This window comes from Anas platyrhynchos, chromosome 2 (genome assembly GCF_047663525.1).
Source record: "Anas platyrhynchos isolate ZD024472 breed Pekin duck chromosome 2, IASCAAS_PekinDuck_T2T, whole genome shotgun sequence".
In the NCBI taxonomy this organism is placed as follows: Eukaryota; Metazoa; Chordata; class Aves; order Anseriformes; family Anatidae; genus Anas; species Anas platyrhynchos.
This window is the reverse complement of record NC_092588.1, coordinates 94595669-94614623: the sequence shown is the minus strand read 5'-3', so window position 1 is coordinate 94614623 and position 18955 is coordinate 94595669. Positions and strand designations below refer to the sequence as shown.

The window sequence follows — 18955 nt, the reverse complement described above, 5'->3', positions numbered from 1 at the left end:
TAGGGGAGGCAATCTGGTATATTGCAGTGGATAAGGCAGTACAATGAGGTTTGCATGAGCAGCAAGAACAGTTGCTCTCAGGAAAAAGTGGAAACCTAAAGCGGAATACATTTCTCATGCTCAGGGCATGCATGGATGTGCTCTTTCAGATCTTCTAGGAGTTCCTGAATATCTTGGAAAGACTAAGCTGAAATGTATTCACTCAAGGCTGAACTGAAGTTAGAGAACAATCTTTTCTTGAACATATTTTCCCTCTTGTTTTTGAAGTACTTTTGTGTGAAATGCATTTTACAGAACCACATAACATGTTTTACCAGCTGGTTGTTTTCCCTGGGTTTTATTTTTGTACGTGTGAAACCAAGCTCCCTTAACACCAAGTGGCCATCTATTGGGAAACCCAACCTGTATAATGGCAGATGTGTCTGTGCAAAATAAAGTAAAATCATAATGCAATCAAATTCTTGATGCTCTCATTTTCCCAGCAGCTACTGAGTTGAGCTTGCAGAAACCCAAGTGGCAAAGAGGGGATGCAAAGGGTAGCTGTGTAGGGTGAGAAGTTATTCTACTGGTGTGTTGGCACAGACTTATGAACAGCATGTTTTGTATGAACATTAAAAAGCTCATGTTCCACAGGTAATTACCAATCTAGACACAGAATCCACCCTTCATTATTACAGTCCTCTTACTTCTTTACAGTCCAGCAGGGATTTTTAAACAGAGCCTCCTTAACGGAATACATTTGTTATATCTTGCCTTTAAAAACAGAGTATAACAGTCCAGGGTGTATCCATTTCTTTCATTGAACTAATAATGTTTTTGTTTATAGTATCACTATATTGCCAGTGACGAGTGGAATTCAAGTTTAAGAGGATTTAACAGCCCAGAGTTTGCAAACCACATACAAATACTTACTTTTGCCTCATCCATTCATCTTTGTTGTGCCACAATCTCATGATAGCATATTTATATCTTTCATATTTGTCACTCCCCTAGGCTGCAGATTACCCCTCTGGCACAGGAATCCAGCTATTTAAAGGAAACCTGCACCAGCTGTCACATGCCCTAGCGGTGCTGACAAGTTTATCTGATGATCCACTGGAGGAGGGAGGGGGACACATTGGCAGAAGCTGTGGCTACCCAGGGCTTACATTTTCATCACTAGGGACCCGACATTAACAGGTGCTTAGTCCTGTGTGTCGTTCCCTTTCCCCCCCCCCCCCCCCCCCCATATCTTTGTTCTGGTCAGCATAAAATACACGATCATTTAGGAGGAAAGAAATGCTGGGACTTTGTTGCATATCAGCTCAATTGCCACATGCAATGCAGGCTGGAGATAAATAAAATACAGCATTTACTGTGCTTCAGAGCCTCTGAGCTCTATAGACAAGGAAAGCACCTTTAAAAGAGGGTTCGTTGTGAGTAAATTGTCATCAACAGGGAAGAAGAAAGGCTGATACAGTTTCAGATGATAAGGGTTCCCAAACATACTGGGTTATTTTCCACACTTGGTGCCCCATGGCAGCACATTTGGTCTCTGACTCAGAAAGCTGTGTCTGGCAGTAAGTCCTGTGCCATCCTGGCCAGCCATGTGAGCTCCAGACATACTAGCTACAGGGTTTAGTATCTGCTGCCTTTTCAGACAAGCTTTGATTCTTTTCATGTATCCTTGCACCAAACTAGGTTTGCTTGGTGGCAGATACTTTTTCCAGTAGCAAAGCACCATTATTCTCAATGGATGTGGTCCGTGGTAGATCGGAAGTCATTCCTCCAGAAACTGAGCAATCCTTCACTTGTCAGGTAGTCCCAGGCTCACTTGACTTTTGCAGCACTTTAGACACTAGCAGCTGGTCCAAACTGCCTTTCTCCTAATCTCAGGCAGGTTCAGTTCCCCAGTGCTGCTGACAGGCTGGGGACAGGTTCACATCCTCTGCCCAACAGCATGTTTGATCTATAAAAGGACTTCGTATTCTGCCTTTTTTTTTCTTTTTTCTTTTTTTCCTTTTTTTTTTTTTTTTTTAAACAATCTGTTCTCCTCTGCCTTGGAACAGGAGATTCAATAGTAATACTGGACTACAAGCAGAAAAGCAAGTGAATGCTCCTTTTCAAGCCAATCTCTCCATGAATGCTGAAGCCATGAAGTAGAGGAAAATAAATGCAGCCGCGATAAATCCTTTCTCCAATGCACTGCAGCTTCTGGTGAAGCCATTATGTCATCAGATGTATGGAAAACTGGTGGAAAATATGAAATGTTTGCCTCTTACATGATAACTCCACAACTGCTATGAATCAGAAAATGGTGTTACACACATTTTACGTCTCTTGCACAACATACATCAGGATGTGTCCGTGGTTAAAACTTGTCACTGGTAAACAAACTCCCTCACAAGCTTGGCACTGCTTGGTGAGGGACCTGTAAATGCTAGCCAGATCTTGTTTGGATTGCCCTTAATCAGGTCTGAAAAAAAAATATGAGGAGGGATAATTTTAACACTGCTGTGACTTCTAGGCTAGATAGATAACAAATTGGACTAATAAGGACTGCAATTTGGAATGTCTGCTCAGAAAGTTCACCATGAAGCCAGATTCTTCTAATGAGAAACATTCTGGAATACTAATGTGCATAATATCTCCCCTCCATTTCAGAATGAAATCTGAAGGCAACACTTTTTTCAGATAATTTTGCAGCAAAAGTAACCTAATTATACTGACTGTATGATTGCTTTGACAGAAAGCATGTTAATTTAAAGCAGTGTTTAACATAAAGCTGCCTGCCATATAATTACACTCCATTCACATGTTTACTAATCTTGTTCAATATAGTTGATTTCTGTTATTAGCCCCAACATCTTGTTAACATCTAAAACACTGGAGATGTGCTTTGTAAACTCCAATAAACAGGCAAAACTGACAGTAGTGGAAGTGTTCTTTAATGTTCAATGTGAAAAAAGAATGATCTCTTTTTATATTTAAGATTAGCATTGCATTTAAATGAGGATTTGAAACTAGTTGCAGTACTTTGGTGTCTAAACTCTATCTTCATTGCCAAAACCCATAGCTTCTGTGTATTCAGTTCACTGGAGTGTTATTTTCATCTTTTTAATGCTGCTGTAGCTTAGCAAAAATGAAACACATTTTAAGCTGCCTGTGAGCAATGGAAGAAATTGTGTGTACATAAGATTGTTCTCCTCACCTGTTAAGCACCTGATAAAGTTTTAGTCTGTGTACTTGACACACTAGGACTAACCTGCAAAGTAAGTTAACTCAGTGAGATGTACACATTCAGCAGTTCTCATTTTATCTAGGTAACTCACTCCAGCTACCTTTGCAAAGGGAATACAGATAATTACACCCAGCTTTTCTGTTGAAGTTGAACGCGAGTATGGAAAGGATCCAGCTGAAAGATGCTGGTCAGAGAAAATATTTCAGAGAGGCAGACAGATGAAAACCATGAAATGAATTAGGGAAGAGGAGAAAGTTCAGGAGATTCCTTATATGGTCGCATTTTATTATGGTTATTATTTTTGCACTGATAGTCTAGTGCAAGCTTTTTAAATGTCAGAAGCTCAAAACAAAGCCTGATAAAGGGGCTGGTTCTTTCCCCATACCTTCAGCCAGAGAAGCTGAAGGGCAAACCTGAGTTCTTGTTTGTGCTGTGATTAACTGTGGCATCTGAGGCTGAAGACTTTCTTGATGGACTGCAGAAGTGTGAGGAGGATTGCTTCTTGCTTTGGAGAGGACTCAGGGAAGGCTTTGTTCTCTGTTATGTTCTGCATGCTGCTGGAGAAGGGGGAAGCTGGGTCTGAGTTATGTGCTTTGAGCAGGAGTTCAGGAATGCTTGTCTCCAAAACGCAAGTGCTGGTATCTCAGGTTGCTTTGCTCCTTTCTCTCTAACACACATGAAACTATGCAAGGAAGAAAGGATATATTGTTGATCACAAACAAATATTTCCCCCCTGATTTCAAAAAGGCTTTACTGATGTACACCAAGTAAGGATCTGGCCTTTATGACATTTACACTAGATTTCTCTTTCTCATTTTGTTTTGAGTAAGCATGCAAAGTCAGTCAGAACTGTTTATATATAGAAGCAGATTTTCATGGCTGTATGAATTAGAAGTTATTACTGAATGAGATGCCTGCCTACTCACACAGTGCAGCTGTATAGGAATCCTTTCATGCTGCTCCACTGTACACAGTCTAGAATGGGAAGAAAATTACCTGCCCTCAGCCAAACAAAAGGACTGCTGCTCAGACCCTTGGGTGAAAACACAGCAATTAATTTTTTCCTCTGTACAATGTGGAGTATGACAACCACAATTACCTAACACTCTTTAGACCTGCCACTTTTTTTTGTCAGAGGGAGAAAATGAAGGTTTAAATTCACTAGAGAGAAAAAAATCAAACAACAAAACCATACACAAAACATATAACCTACTGCTGGACTTTCTTTTTATAAAATTGTTTCTTTGTTTGTTTTGTTTGATAGTATGGGATAGATAGAGGAAAACTGATTGTTGTATGTGACAGAGCAGCTCCAGCAAATATGGACTAACCCCATATACTCACCCAGAGTTATTTCCAGCAGAAACATCTAGAAACCAATATCTACCATGTTGAGGAGCTTTCACTCCAGTGCACACCTTTGTAACAGTTTACTCCTGCAAAAAGCATAGACAAGTGCTAATTTATTCCCTCCCCAATTTCCAACACAGCTTTCTTGGTCTGGGTCTCTGCCAGGGCTTCAGGGTCACAATCTGACCTCAAAAACATAACTTAGGGCTGTTCCAAGCCTCCAGTGGAAGTTGCTGAAGATTTACTTTGATGGATATGGGGCCAGGATCTGGCATGCAGGAAATATGCATTTATGTTGTACCAAAGCATCTAAAATAGTTGCCCAGTGAGGTTAAAATTCAATTGGAGACCTTGCATTCACTTGGCAGAGCACGTAATTAAATAATTTGTGCCACAGAATTAACCAGCAGCTCTCAGGGGTATTGGAAAGAGAAGGCTTTTAGTCAACCCTGAGAGCCAAACAAAGACCCATTTCCCAGGCAAGGTATTCGATAGCCATTGGAATAAAGCAGTCACGTTCATCTGTGGATGGGATCGCAACCCTTTTTGTCAGCATCCATCCCTGCTGATCGTCTGCCCGCCCTCACCGTTGCCCAGCCTACAGCTGCGCCTTGCCGAGCACCGGGAGCCACCTTTCTTCACCTGCTCCCCTCCCAGCAAAGGGGACCCTGACCCGGCACCCTCACTTCGTGTCGGCTATCGACACCGGGACATTGTAGAGGTCAGACATTTTGGCTCTGAGGCGCCCCGGCGCCATCTTGTGGCCGCCCTGCGGTGCAGCCCCGGCGGCAGCGTTACACCTCCTTGCCGGAGGTGTCGCCTGGATGCAGCAGACAAACTGTCCCCCGCCCCGCACAAAAAAAAAAAAAAAAAAAAAAAAAAAAAAAAAAAAAAAACCATGTTTTGCCCCACTGTGCATCGTCTCGCACACAGCAGCGTGTTATTAAGTCAAAATCACAGGGATAATAAATAGAAAGTGTGTCTTTTCGGTGAACACAGGCAACCAGGGAGGTGATCATCCTTCTGTGCTCTGCTCTGGTGAGGCTGCATCTTGAGCACTGTGTTCAGTTTTGGATCCCTCAGTATGGGAAGGACATGGAGGCTCTGGAGCATGTCCAGAGAAGGGCTATGAAGCAGGTGAAGGGCCTGGAACACAAGTCCTGTGAGGAGTGGCTGAGGGAACTGGGGGTGTTCAGTCTGGAGAAGAGGCGGCTCAGGGAAAAAGACCATACTATTCTCTACAACTATCTGAAAGGGAGTTCTGGGGAGCTGGGGGTCCGCCTCTTCTTGCAGATAACTAGTGATAGGACAAGGGGGAATGGCTTCAAGTTGCTCCAGGGGAGGTTTAGGGTAGAAATTAGGAGACATTTCTTCTCAGAAAGAGTAGTCAGGCATTGGAACAGGTTGCCCAGGGAAGCAGTGCTTTACTGTCCCTGGGGGTGTTCATGGAAAGGTGGGACATGGTGCTTAGGGACTTGGTTTAGTGGGTAACACTGGTAGTAGTAGGGTGATGGTCAGACCAGATGATCATTAAGGTCTTTTCCAACCTTAATGATTCTATGATGTAACAGCACACAACAGGAAAGAAACAACATTAATAGAGAGCATTATTTTTATGCACAGTCTTAAATATATATGTTTAAACAGATATTTCCAAATAATTTTGACCTCAAATTGTACATATCATGAAATGGATCTCAGCCTTGGGAGGAACAGCACCTAGGCTCTAACTGCAACATCACTAAAGCAGTTGCCTTGTTGCCAAACAATAGCTGTCGTTCCTGAAGTAGCTAGCCAAAAATAATATGATGTGCAACTGTGTTCCCACTGTTGTTCTTGCAAGAGTACTTATTTCCAGAGTTGGCTGGGGATGGTGAACAACACAAATAAACCAAGGACGACCAGAACAACTTGAAAAGCATGTAGAAACAGGCGGAGTAGGAATAACATAGTTAGTAGGGGATGAAGGGGATGAAAGAGGATAAAAACATTTATACCAAAAGTTAGTGAAGAGTTTTAAGTTAAGCAGCTGCTTTTATGTTGTTACATAGGTGAAAGCAGAACACAAGTATTTAGGTGCTCTGCTTGTGTGCAGATTTGTGAGAATTGTCTATTAATCTTGAGCACGGTAGTTGCACACTTGCACCTTAAATGTTGCTTTTTGGCTCTGATTTTAGAGAGAAAATGAAATGCAAAGAGGAGAAAATATACAGAAAGCTGAGGTACTTTTCTCCTTTAGCTTTTCTCTCCCGCTCTTCAACTTTTACTATGACTTTGCCAGTGTTGATTCTCAAGACACAAATTTGAATGACTGTGAGGAACCATAAAAAGGCTACCTGGCCTGGCCTAGGGGAAAAAAGTTACTTGAAGGCAAAATATCTGGACATCACTAGCATCACAGACATGTAGCTATATACACATAGCCTCTGGCTTGTAGGAGGTCCATATTGAATTCAGAACTTCACAGAAAAGCATACAGGAAAAGAAAAAAAAAAAAAGTGAGGGATGTGGGTGGAAGGGGTGTTGTTCTAAATCTCTTCCTTAGTAACTGGTAACTGAACTTATTTGCTACCTGTACCGCAAAAAATACCCATGAAAGATTGGCTTAGTTTTTTTGCTGTCAATAGTCCAGACAATGGCTGAGGCATCTTGGTCAACCATGGGAACTTCTGCACATTTTCTGTACATTTCTGGATATAAAATAAAGATGACAGTGCCTAGACTATCAATCTACCTTCCATCAGGAATACATTTATCTCGTTGATGAAGAACACCATGAAAGAAAAGACAAATCCACAGTTCATGGTGCAAAAATTTGATTTTCAAAGTCTTCATCTGTATTTCTACTTCTTGTCATCAGACTCAGTCATCCAAAGTCTCAGTTCTAGACTCCGACATAAACAGAGACAAGAACTTTGACCTAAGTTCAGAATCATAAGTATAGGAAAACCAAAATGGGCTAGAAGAAATCACTTCAACTCTCTCAGATAAGAGCTATTTTTATTTTTAAATTATAGTTTGAGTTTCTGGCAAACCCTGACGCTGATTTCCATGTAATGCTTGCCAAGTATACCATATTTACTAACCACAGTATGTTTATTGCTGACAAAATGCTGCACATGCTTGCTATAATGGGCCCCTGTTTAGCCATTACTGGGTATTTGATAAATGATCTGCAGTGTTAGAAGGTCACAGAAGAATAGCAGAGAAACACTAAAAAACAAAAATTAAGGGGAAAAATGTCAGGCACCCAGTGACCAGAATGACTGGACTGTGAGAGAGACTCAGCTATGCTCTCTCTTTAAATGTGAAAATACCTTATAAGGGAGAAAAATATCACAACATTTAAAGCCCAGTCTGTAGGCAAAGTCTGTGCCATTTAGTTGTCTCCCCCAAAGCCTGGTCCCTAGGGGGACATGTGTATACTCAGCACAAAAGTATGTTCCACTGAACCCATGGGTGCAGCAAGTTCCTCCTTGGGGGACCAACATTCATACGTCCAGAGAAACACGCACGTGGGTTCAGGTCCGACCAGCCAAGGTGACAAAGTGTAAGCTCCTTCCAGAGCAGCAGAAAAGGAAATGACCTGGAGGAAATGTGCAGAACATTGTTTCACAAATGCACTGCTGTCATCAGCTGGGCAAAACAAACAAACATACAAAAAACAGTCGCAATGGAAATGAGATTGAACTGGTCATTACGCTGACAGAAAGAAATGCATTTCCATCTAATGGCTGTGGTGATACCTTTTAGGAGTTTTGGGTTTGTTTTGTTTAGTTAGTGGGGTTTGGAGCTTTCCAATTACCAGAGCATTCACAAAGTACTCCTACATTCTTGGTCTGTGCATATGAGTGCTGTCTCCTATTCCCAGATGAGAAAGACATTCTTAACAAATTGATAAGGTGGAACTTTCCCATGCAGTTGCTATCGAGCAATGGGAATGCTGCATGGCATGTTAGAAATGAAAAATATGCATCCGTTCTTTTCAACTTGGACTAGCCCTCCAGCTCCTCCTTGTCATCTCAGGGTCAGAGCAAGATTGGCAAACATCTCCCAGACTACAGCACTTGCTCCAGGAAATGCCAGATATGGTCTCTTGCACTGGGTTTGATCCTTTGGCATGCCTGTCTTAACTGATGGGAAGTTTGTCAAGCAGGGAAAAAGAAAAAAAAAAAAAAAAAAAAAAAAAAAAGTACCTGAGGGAATAAAGACTAAAATGTCGTATTAAACCTAAGTAACAAGCTTGCAATGCTTCTTGTTTGTGTATTGCCTCATATGCTTTGAGGGGCAATTAGTAGAATGTAATTTCCCTCAGACTGGTGAATTACTAGCAGCACAGACCGAAAATCTCCAAGACTCAGGTTTACAGTGCTTGCAATGCACTCTTACAGGGATATTCATGCAGAAGGATTTTCCACTGAGCAAAGGGGAATTCCCTGCTTGATAACACACAATCACATGAAACATATAAAAATCCCCATTCCCAAAAAGTTGAAGAGGTGATTCAGGTTTGGACAAGTGGTTTGATCACAGAGCCATGTTTGCAATTAACTGAGGGGTTCCTGCCTTTTAGCCCCACTGGCAGTGAGCTCTTGGTTGTGCAGGGGACAATCAGTGCTTTCCAAGCACAGGCAGTGTGGAGCAGCAGACTGGAGGCCAAATCTTGCAGCACCCTGCCGCTGAGAGCAGGCAGACACCGTGGCCAGCTCAAGGACTCTGCTTCCTGCCATTGTTATCACTGCAGCCTGGAATTTCATCCAAATGGATTTGACCCCTCCGCTAAGCAGCCAGCACGTATTTCCTAGATTAGGGTATTCCGGTGTGAGGACAGGATGGTGTGGGGGGCTTGGGAGGGGAGCAGCCTGCTCCCTTCATGCCAAAGTGACACGAGCATGTTGTTATGTGCTGGAGTCCTCATTTGGCATGCTGCTTTCTGAGGAACAACAGCTCACCCAGCTGATGCTGATCTGTGCACCCAGAGTATGTTTCTCCTGCAGCAAATGCAGAAGGAAAGAGAAAATAATGGGAAGGATGCAGTTCTTCAGTTGGGTTGCACTTAGTTGTGATAGAAATTCAGTAGGCGCCACTTATGGCCTGCACTTTAGGAAGATTCTGTTCTTATTTCAGGTTTTCAAGACTGATATGCACTGTGCTTTCTTACAGCACAGCTTGCCTCACCATGTTTGCATGCAGACTTTATTTCTGCAAACACTGTATATTGGTTTTGCACAGCATTCCCCTGCACAAGAGCTGGCCTTGTTTTTTGCCTGTGAGATACCCTCTTTGCAACCCTTTCTTTGCAGGATTTTATTTAATCCATGGGATCACTTTAATAATGGTTCACTACCAGTAAGCCTCTGATATCTCAGATGATGCTCCAGTTCCACAAGAATACATCCCAATGGTCCTTGCCTCACGAATTGACGGCCAAAGCCACCCCAAAGATGACTGCTGTTTTTACCTTTTTTGAGCCTTATATTCAGCTTGGTCCTGTTCTCAAGTATCTCCCTCTTTTCCCCTTCATATTTGTACCGGAGTACACCCTACTAAAATTCCCTTTGCCATACTTTTAACTAGCCCTCAAAACATAAGGAGATGTTACATATAACCCAGAATAACCACCAATTAGCGTGACAATCTGCTTCCAGCTGCCCCATTTAGTCATTCTTCATTCTATTCTCCCAGCTTTCCTGTAAGAGAAACTTCAGTTTCTTCCTTGACAAGACTGCTGATGTCCAAAGGTCACTGTCACCACTTTAACCCATATCATCCAACTTGTGCACATTCTTGAACACATTTCTAAAAGCTAAATATTGAAGAGATTACTTAAATTTGAATCCAAGCTATGCCTTTGGAGATCTTCTTAGTTCCTCCTCCAGAACAACCTCTCATTCCTTGTAGGAGTTGGAAACATTAGGACCACCTTGCTCCTCTCCTGTAAGTCAACCTTTCCACATCTGTCTTAAACAGAATATTTTGAGTTAACAGAAAACCTTCTCACTTTTTTTTTTCCCCCCTCCTTCTCTATCCCATACTTCACTCCCTATCAGATGCCAATCACCCACTCTACAAAGAAGCATATTCCCTCTTCCTTCCCCTCAGGACCTCAGAGAAGCATTGTTTCTCTTTACTCTCCAGTTCTAAACTTCAGCTCTAATGCAGGCACGGCAACGTTATAAACATTAACAATCCTAGCTAATGAAAAGCTATTCAGGGAAAGGTTTATGTTTGCTATGTTTGCTATGTATTGATAGAGTTTTTGACATCCCAGAGCCTTCCTTGTAACTTTAAGCATGAGTCAATGTCAGAGGATACTGATCATAATCTGTTTCAGCAGATTGATCTTCCCCCTAAGAGCATATTAAACAACGTTTTGTTTGAACAGATCCGCAAATACTTTGGGTAGGAACATCAGCTGTGTGTCAGCATAGCTCTATCTGAAGTTAGTGGTATCAAGTCAGTTTATGTCTGGAGTCACTGACCTAGCATAAAGTTTCTTTCACTTGAGAAAATATAAATATCCCCAAAATATTAACTAAGCCTGAAAATGAGATTAAGACTTTAATATCACATTGCAACCAGGGAAACAGACTTGAAAAGACAAACCCCAGATACTCCATCATATCCACTGCTTTTGAATGGGGGTATGTGAAAACACATCTAGACTGAATTTTCAGTGCAACTCAGCACAACAGAAGACAGGGAAAATGCTTGCCTGACAGCACTTCTGATGGCCATGCCATAGAGGGTCTCATAATGTGTTGCCCTAAAATAGAAAATCATAAACCAAGAGCTACATTCAAAGCACACAAAGCTAGAAGTTCTGATCAGAGCACTGCAGGCTTAACAGAAAAGGATCTGGGTCTCCCAGCACAAGACCCCCGTTTCACTCCCTTTGTCTTTATTGGGCTTTAGATCAATGCAGGCAAAAAGGCTTCCTCTGTACCAGCCTTTAACTTTGTCCATCCACTCAACCATTCATTCTCATAATCATATGCTATTATTATGGTTTTAATTAGCAAAGGTTATACACCTAAATCTATTGTTTGAGTAAAGTTTTGGCCACAAAGTCCACATGATCATACAGAGATGAAAACCAAAGTCATCAAGTAATCAAGCTCAATACTTTTGTTGCAAATACAGCACCATATGTGTTTTATTCACATATACCTTCCTTTCCTGCCCTGTCTTCCTCCAAAACCCTACCACCAGTTTATTGTTGCTTTGCTGTGATCAGGAATTCCGCATCATGCAGAGAGCTGAATAAAATTCTCTCTCTGTACCAATCTAAACTGACATTTTGACAGGGGCATGCCTTGGTAGCAGTGTGGCAGTAAATGATGTTATAGCAAAGAGACGCCATTTGAACTGATAAGGTATATTGCTTGCAGCTGCACTGCATGTGTTCAACCTCAAGCCAGGCCGCTCCTACCCAATGGATTCAAGTACTATAATAGATTGAGAATTCTTCCTGTGCCAAAATAATGACAGATAAAGGGAGCTGGAGTTTCTTCCCTTTTTACTCTCATCCAGCCTCCAAAGAAACAAACAGCTTAATCACACATGTACACAAACAAGTATTTTGAAATAAAAGTGCACAGAGAAGATTGAAATGGTAGAACAAATTCTGTTCTTAGTTGCATTATCAATAGCCATGTAAAACCTATATAAAAATTTTAATCCCTGCCATTTTAGAGAACTTTCCTCTTCTGATTGTCTGATTAATCTACAGAAAGTGATTATTACCTGACACTCCACTCCATATGGCTGTTTTCTTATTTACATTTCACATAACTTGGACTGCATCATTGATTAGCCCATTTTACATTTATATTCCACCTGTCATTTTTGCTTGTTCATTTTCAGCTTCTTCATATAGAGAAGTTGTTTATTAGCTCTTCTTGAGCTCTTCAGCTTGAGATGAAAGGATGCTAGCTACTCTCAAATCCAGCAGTGTTACCTTTCTCAAAATGCTTTTAAATCAAGGTTTATTCATGTGCCATTACAGAGGATAACAGACCTGTTGTTAGCAAAACACTTCATGACTGGAACAGAGTGGTTACCTTCTTCATCATGAATGCAACCAGGAAGTTTTCTCCACAGAAAACCACATTCAGCTTAATACTTACCCTTTTCCTCAAGGCTTTGAGGGGTTACAAATAATGTAACAAAACCAGACTTTTACAGATCAGTCAGCATCTCAGAACAGATGAAGCCAAGTCCTTAGCAAGTACTATTCTTGGAATCCCCAGAAACATGAAGGAAAAAGACACAAGGAATTCTCTGTTAAGAGATCTGAAGTTAGGTGTGACAGAGCAGACAGACAATTTTTTATCTTTGTCAAAAAATAAGGGGAACAAATGGCTTAGGATTCCTCAAAAAAAGTGCAATAACTAGCTTGGATCAGAAAAAGAATAGTAATTAATATTCCTCTCCTTTAGGATATGTTTTGTTTTCTCAGGTGGTGTTTTTTTTTGTTTGTTTGTTTGTTTGTTTGTTTTAATCACAGTATTGATTAGTTTTGATTTAATCCAACTTTGCTTACAACTACTCACCCATAATGAGGTCAATTTTTCTTCCTCAAACACAAATAAGCAGCAATATCCTTTTAGCATAGTGGGTATCAAGCAGTATTGTGACTTTTTGGAATTTGCCAGTTCAGAAATTAAAAGAAAATACTCTCTATTCTTAATAAAAATACTCTTTATTATACCTATTTTTTTAAATCTCTCCCTCACTTTAATACTAATAAAAGTGATGGATATCTAAACTGGGCAGCTAACAGAGACAAAAAGTACATTCAAAACAGCCTCACAGTGGTAAGTAACACCCATATTTCATTTAACTTAATATAAGTGAAACACCCCCTAGCTTGCATATTCCAAGTAAACTTTTCATTTCCTACAAAGCACAGAACAGTTTGTGCTTAATGAGTAGCACTCATTTCTTTGTTAGTTATACCATTTCTAAAAAAATACAATTTCCAATAAAATTGGTCTGTCACTGTATCAAATTCACATCAGAATGAAAAATGAGTGGCAGACATTAGTTTTGTGCTGGAGACTTGTTGCTAGCTATTTCATTTCTGTACTTTGACAATGTTCATAATTAAATATGATGGGCACAAAAACTTACTTAACATTAAACTAGTATAACACAGAGTTCCTCAGGAAGGCCAGAATATCAGATATTCCCACTTCAGGCTTCTTTTGCTTCTCAATGAGCAGTGGCAGGAGTACATAATTGCATAAGTAACGTTCACTTGATGAATCTAGACTCTGATTGAGATAGCCCTCACATGTAACATCTAATCATCACAAGGCACTGTAGTAAAGGGAAAGGTGAAACGGGAGTGGAAGAATGGCATCTGTCTCAGACAGATGATGAGAAGGCTGCCCAATGGGTATCTTCAAAGTGCCAGTCAAAGAATCACAGAATATCCCAATCTGGAAGGAACCTACAAAGATCATTAAATCCAACTCCTGGCTCCAAACAGGAGTACCTAAAAATTAGACCATGTATTTGAAAGTGTCATCCAAACACTTCTTGAACTCTGACAGGCTCAGTGCTTTGGCCACTGCTCTGGGGAGCCTTTTCCGGTGCCTGACCACCCTCTCAGTGCAGAACCTTTTCCTAACACCCAGACTGACCCTCCCCTGTCACCGGTCCATGCCATCCCCTTGGGTCCTGTTGTGGTTCACCAGAGAGCAGAGCTCAGTGCCTGCCCCTCCGCTCCTCTTGTAAGGGAGCTGCAGGCCGCCATGAGGCCTCCCCTCAGTTTCCTTTTATCCAGGCCAAGCAAACCAAGTGACCTCAGCCACTGCTCCTACATCTTCTGCTTTAGACCCTTCACCACCTTTTTAGCCCTGCTTTGGATGCTCTCTAGTAGTTTTATGTCCATCTGATACTGTGGTGCCCCAAACTGCACACAGTACTCAAGGTGAAGCCGCACCAGGCAGAGCAGAGTGGGACAATCCCTTCCCTCAGCCAGATAGCAGTGCTGTGCCTAATGCATGCTGGGATATGTCTGGCCCTTCTGGCTGCCAAGGCACACTACTGGCTCACATTCAACTTGCCATCAATTAGAAACCACAGATCTCTTTCCACAGGGCTGCTCTCCAGCCTCTTATCCCCTACCTTGTCCCAGGTACAGAATCCAGCACTTACTGTTGTTAAACTTCATGCTGCTGGTGATTGCCCAGCTGTCTAATTTGTTAAGATTGTTATATATGGAGTGGTAATTTGTGTCGAGAAAATGGTTGATATTAATAAAGAAGGGGGAGATTTGGGAATGTGGCCATGGGGGTTGGAAAACCCCATGATTGAGATAACATTAGACTCTTAACGACGAGGCCATCAGGAATATAAAAGAGTTTAGAGGGAACAAAGAAGGGTGATTCAGGAGACTCCATGCAGTCTCAGGGTTTCTTGTTCCCCAGCTGGTTCTCTTGTTCTTCAGCCATTAAGGCATGGATGTTTCTGGGTGTTTGCTGTTGTGGTTACATTCCAAGTTGTTTGACCAATGAAAAGTTGTTTTGAAAAGAACTGCTGTGGAGAGAAGGGTATAAGAGGGGAGCCTGCCCTCAAGATAAAAAAAGGCAACACGATGGAGTTATGATCAATAAAGAAGCAGAAAGAAGGAATGAAGAGGAACGGGCTGGCAGAATGGAGACCAGGAAGGGAACAGGCATTTTGATAGCTTCATGAAGATAGGTTCGGCCAGACTCAGCAAACTGCTCAGAGAAGCTCATACAGAAAGTCGCTGGGAATAGGCGCACTGGAGCTGGACAGAAGCTCGAGCTGAGAGAAGCGGACCTGTGCACACAACTGCCTTTCGCTGGTAAGCAGTTGTGCATTATGGGGAATCATGCGTCCTTAGGAACAAAGACTGTCCTGGTAACCTTACAGCTTATTCTCCTCATCAACAAATGGACAGTTTATGAGCCTGAAATATGGGACGAAATTGATGTCAAGGTGTGGGACTCTGCAACTAAAAATGATGAGAGCAATCTCTGAGGCCTTAAAGAGCCATGTGGGACCACAGTCAGAAACGTGTGGCTTGCCAGATAGTGAGGGAGCTGCGGGCTCCTTTACTGATCCGACTGCTACGCCATTGGCCCCTCTGCTGCTACAGCCATCGAAGGCTTTTGCTGTTACACCCCCTGTTGACCTGGACGTGCCTTTTGACCCAGGCCTCATTGGCCTTGAAAAGGAGATGGATATGTTTTTCTTCGATCTGGGAAGAACGAGATTCATAAGGCCTGAAGACCAAGTTGCTTGACAACTTAAAGCGAGACATATTGTTCAAAAGGAATGGTAAATGGAGACTGTTATGTTATGGAACTTAAAGGACTGTTTGTTATCTTTCCTGATTGTATGTATGTATAGGCATACTCGGGTTTAGTATGTACATGTAAAAGTGATGTTCTTAGAATGTTTGATGTTCGTGTGTGCGTGTTGGTGGAGCGTAGACTCCTGCACTCCCAGTGCTGTTTACTTGCCTTTTATACCTTTTAGAAATATTTGTTTAATAAATATTACAAAATTCAGATTGAAATCAGACTTCATTTATAACAACATCATCTTGCAAGGCTTCACCACCCTCAAGGGAGTCAACAGTTTCTACTAATTTAGTTTTGTTTCCAGACTTACTCGGTATGCATTCAAGTTGTGAATCCAGGTCATGCATAAAAACATTGAACTGATCCTAAAATGGAGCCCTGTGGAACCCCACTAGTGACTGGCTGTCAACCTGATGTAACCTCACTTATTCTAACTCTTTGAGCTCAGTCATCTAATTGTTCACACATCATTCTATGTATTTGTCCAGCTGTACATTGAAGATTTTGTCCAGACAGGTTCTGATAGAGCAGAAATCTTTGCTGAAATCAAAAAACATTGTATATGCTGTCTTCCCTTGGTCAAACAGATGGGTAAACTTGTCCTAGAAAGAAATGAATTTAGGATTTTAATAAGTTTGGAAATTAAAAAGAAGTGATCTCTTGTAACTATTTAGTCAAGGGGACTCCAGACATGGGATGAGGTTGATAGCTGGAGCCCAGGCCATATGAGAGAAGGTGGAAGGCAGTCCCACTGCCAGAGGGGAAGCCTTTCTTTCTGGTTAGAAAAATGGCATGGGGGAGCCATTACCAGGAAAAAGGCTCTGTGCATGACTGCATTCACCTGGGAGGTGGTGGTCATCCCTCATTGCAGTGCCCTTCTCCGGGCCATGTCTCACCCATGGGGTAATGGCTGGAGGCTATGTCACCATGACCTTCAGAAAACAATGTGGGGCCCAGGAACACCAATCATTCAGAGAACGGTGTGGGGCCCAGGAACACCAATCATTCAGAGAACGGTGTGGGGCCCAGGAACACCAATCATTCAGAGAACGGTGTGGGGCCCAGGCATGCCTACCATCCTGAGAACAGTGTGGGCCTCAGATGTCTAAAATATAGAGAACAGAATCTAAGGGTATTTATTTTAAAATGGCCAAACAGGGGCTTCACAACATGAGAAGAATATAAAACTATTAGAGAGAGTCCAAAGGAGGGATACAAAGACAGTGAAGGTTCCAGAGTAGAAGACACGAGGAGTGGCTGAGGTCTCTTGGTTTGCTCAGCCCACAGCAGAGCAGAATGAGGGGAGGCCTCATGGCGGCCTGCAGCTCCCTCACGAGGGGAGTGGAGGGGCAGGTGCTGAGCTCTGCTCTCTGGGGACGGCGACAGGACCCGAGGGAACGGCATGGAGCTGGGACAGGGGAGGGTCAGGCTGGGTATGGGAAAAGGCCCTTCACTGGGAGGGTGGTTGGGCACTGGAACTGCTCACCAGGGAGGTGGTGGTGGATTTACCATGCTAGGCAGCTAAACAACACAACCGCTCTCTCACTCCTCCTTTGTTATATATGGAGTGGTAATTTGTGTCGAGAAAAATGGCTGATATTAATAAAGAAGGGGGAGATGTGGGGGTGTGGCGATGGGGGGCAGAAAGCCTCGTGGTTGGTGATAACATTAGACTCTTAATGATGAGGCCATCAGGAATGTAACAGAGTTTAGAGGGAACAAAGGGTGATTGAGGCGACGCCCTGCCGTCTGGGGTTGCTTGTTTTCCCCTCTGTTAAGGCACGGAAGTTGCTGGGGGGGTTGCTGGTTAGAACTGTTAACATTTACTGTTTAATGTTATATGATAACAATATTATTAGTGTGGTTTAAAGTGTTAACGAAACGCGGGAAAAGCAATCACGTTTTGTTGCTTTTGGGAACCTTGTGGTGGGCAGAGCATGTGCAGAAGAAGAGGGAGACAGTCGAAGCTGCTCCTGCAGTCTGGAACAAAAGGTTGCTAATGGTGATGGGGAAACCGTGAGCCTTTCACCCACAACGACCACCACAAAGAGAATTATAATATGAAGCGGGGATAGGATATCCATATGCATAGGCGTACTCGGGTTTCTTGTAAATATGTAACAGCAATGTCCTATATATATTTGGAAAGTTCGACGGCTGGGTGTGCGTGTTGGTAGAGCATAGACTCCCCGCACACTCAGCGCTGTTTACTTGCCTTTTATAAAAATTCTTTTATGTTACTAACTTCAGAGTGAGTTGAGACTTCATTTATAACACCCTCCTTAGATGAAGAGGGGAAGTACAGTAAAGAACAACTCATAGGTTGAGATAAGGATAATTTAATTAAAGTGAATAATAATTATTATTATTATTAAGGAAAGATTATTATTAACTAAACAAATTAACTAAAGGGAAAAAAAAGGAAAACAAACAAACAAACAAAACAAATAAAGGCTACATGGAAGTGTAGAGGAAAGAATTTACTCTCTGCTTCCCACAAATGAGCGATGCTTGACCACGTCCTTGAAGCAGGGCCTCAATGCATGTAGCTGGTGTTCGGGAGGAGGACTGACATTTTCACAATGAGAGCCCACCCCTCCCCTCTTCTTCCTTTTTCCACCTTTTATTGCTGAGTGTGACATCACATGGTATGGAATATCCCTTTAGTTGGTTTAGGTCAGTTGCCCTGGTGATGTTTCTTTTCTCACTTTATTTTTGCCCACCCAGGGTTAGAGAGAGTCCTGATGCTGTGCACTGCTCAGCAGCAGACACAACACTGGTGTGATACCACTGCTGTCCTAGCTACAAGTGCAGAGCACAGCACTGTGTGGGCTTCTGCAGGGAAAGTTAACATACCAGCCTGCCGCAGTTTAGGCAGCATTAGGACAATGTACTCAGACATATGACTTAATTTTTAGGTAGTCCTGTTCAGAGCCATTGAGTTTGGACTCAATGATCCTTATGGTCCTGTCCAACTACGGCTATTCTATGAACATGGAGCTTTCCTATCCTCTAGTACCCAGTGAAGAAGCCAGGGAAAGAG

At 42.3% G+C, this 18955-nt stretch overlaps 1 protein-coding gene and 1 long non-coding RNA gene across 4 annotated transcripts in view; one reads left to right on the top strand and one right to left on the bottom strand.

Moving 5' to 3' along the window:
* ADTRP (androgen dependent TFPI regulating protein) overlaps window positions 1–2908 on the top strand; it is a 32298-nt gene extending 29390 nt beyond the window's left edge. For all 3 annotated transcript variants that reach the window (XM_013103901.5, XM_005024200.6, XM_005024199.6), the window contains one exon: window positions 2049–2908. In XM_013103901.5, the coding sequence (XP_012959355.1) occupies window positions 2049–2092 (44 nt within the window). In that variant the 3' untranslated portion in view covers window positions 2093–2908. The remainder of the gene's footprint in view (window positions 1–2048) is intronic.
* Window positions 2909–2936: 28 nt separating this feature from the next.
* Window positions 2937–5441, bottom strand: LOC140001536 (uncharacterized). Its single transcript, XR_011806808.1, has 3 exons — window positions 5158–5441; window positions 4565–4656; window positions 2937–3902 (listed from the first exon to the last, which is right to left on the bottom strand). It is a non-coding gene; the product is annotated as an uncharacterized lncRNA (long non-coding RNA).
* Between the last annotated feature and the right edge of the window lie 13514 nt (window positions 5442–18955).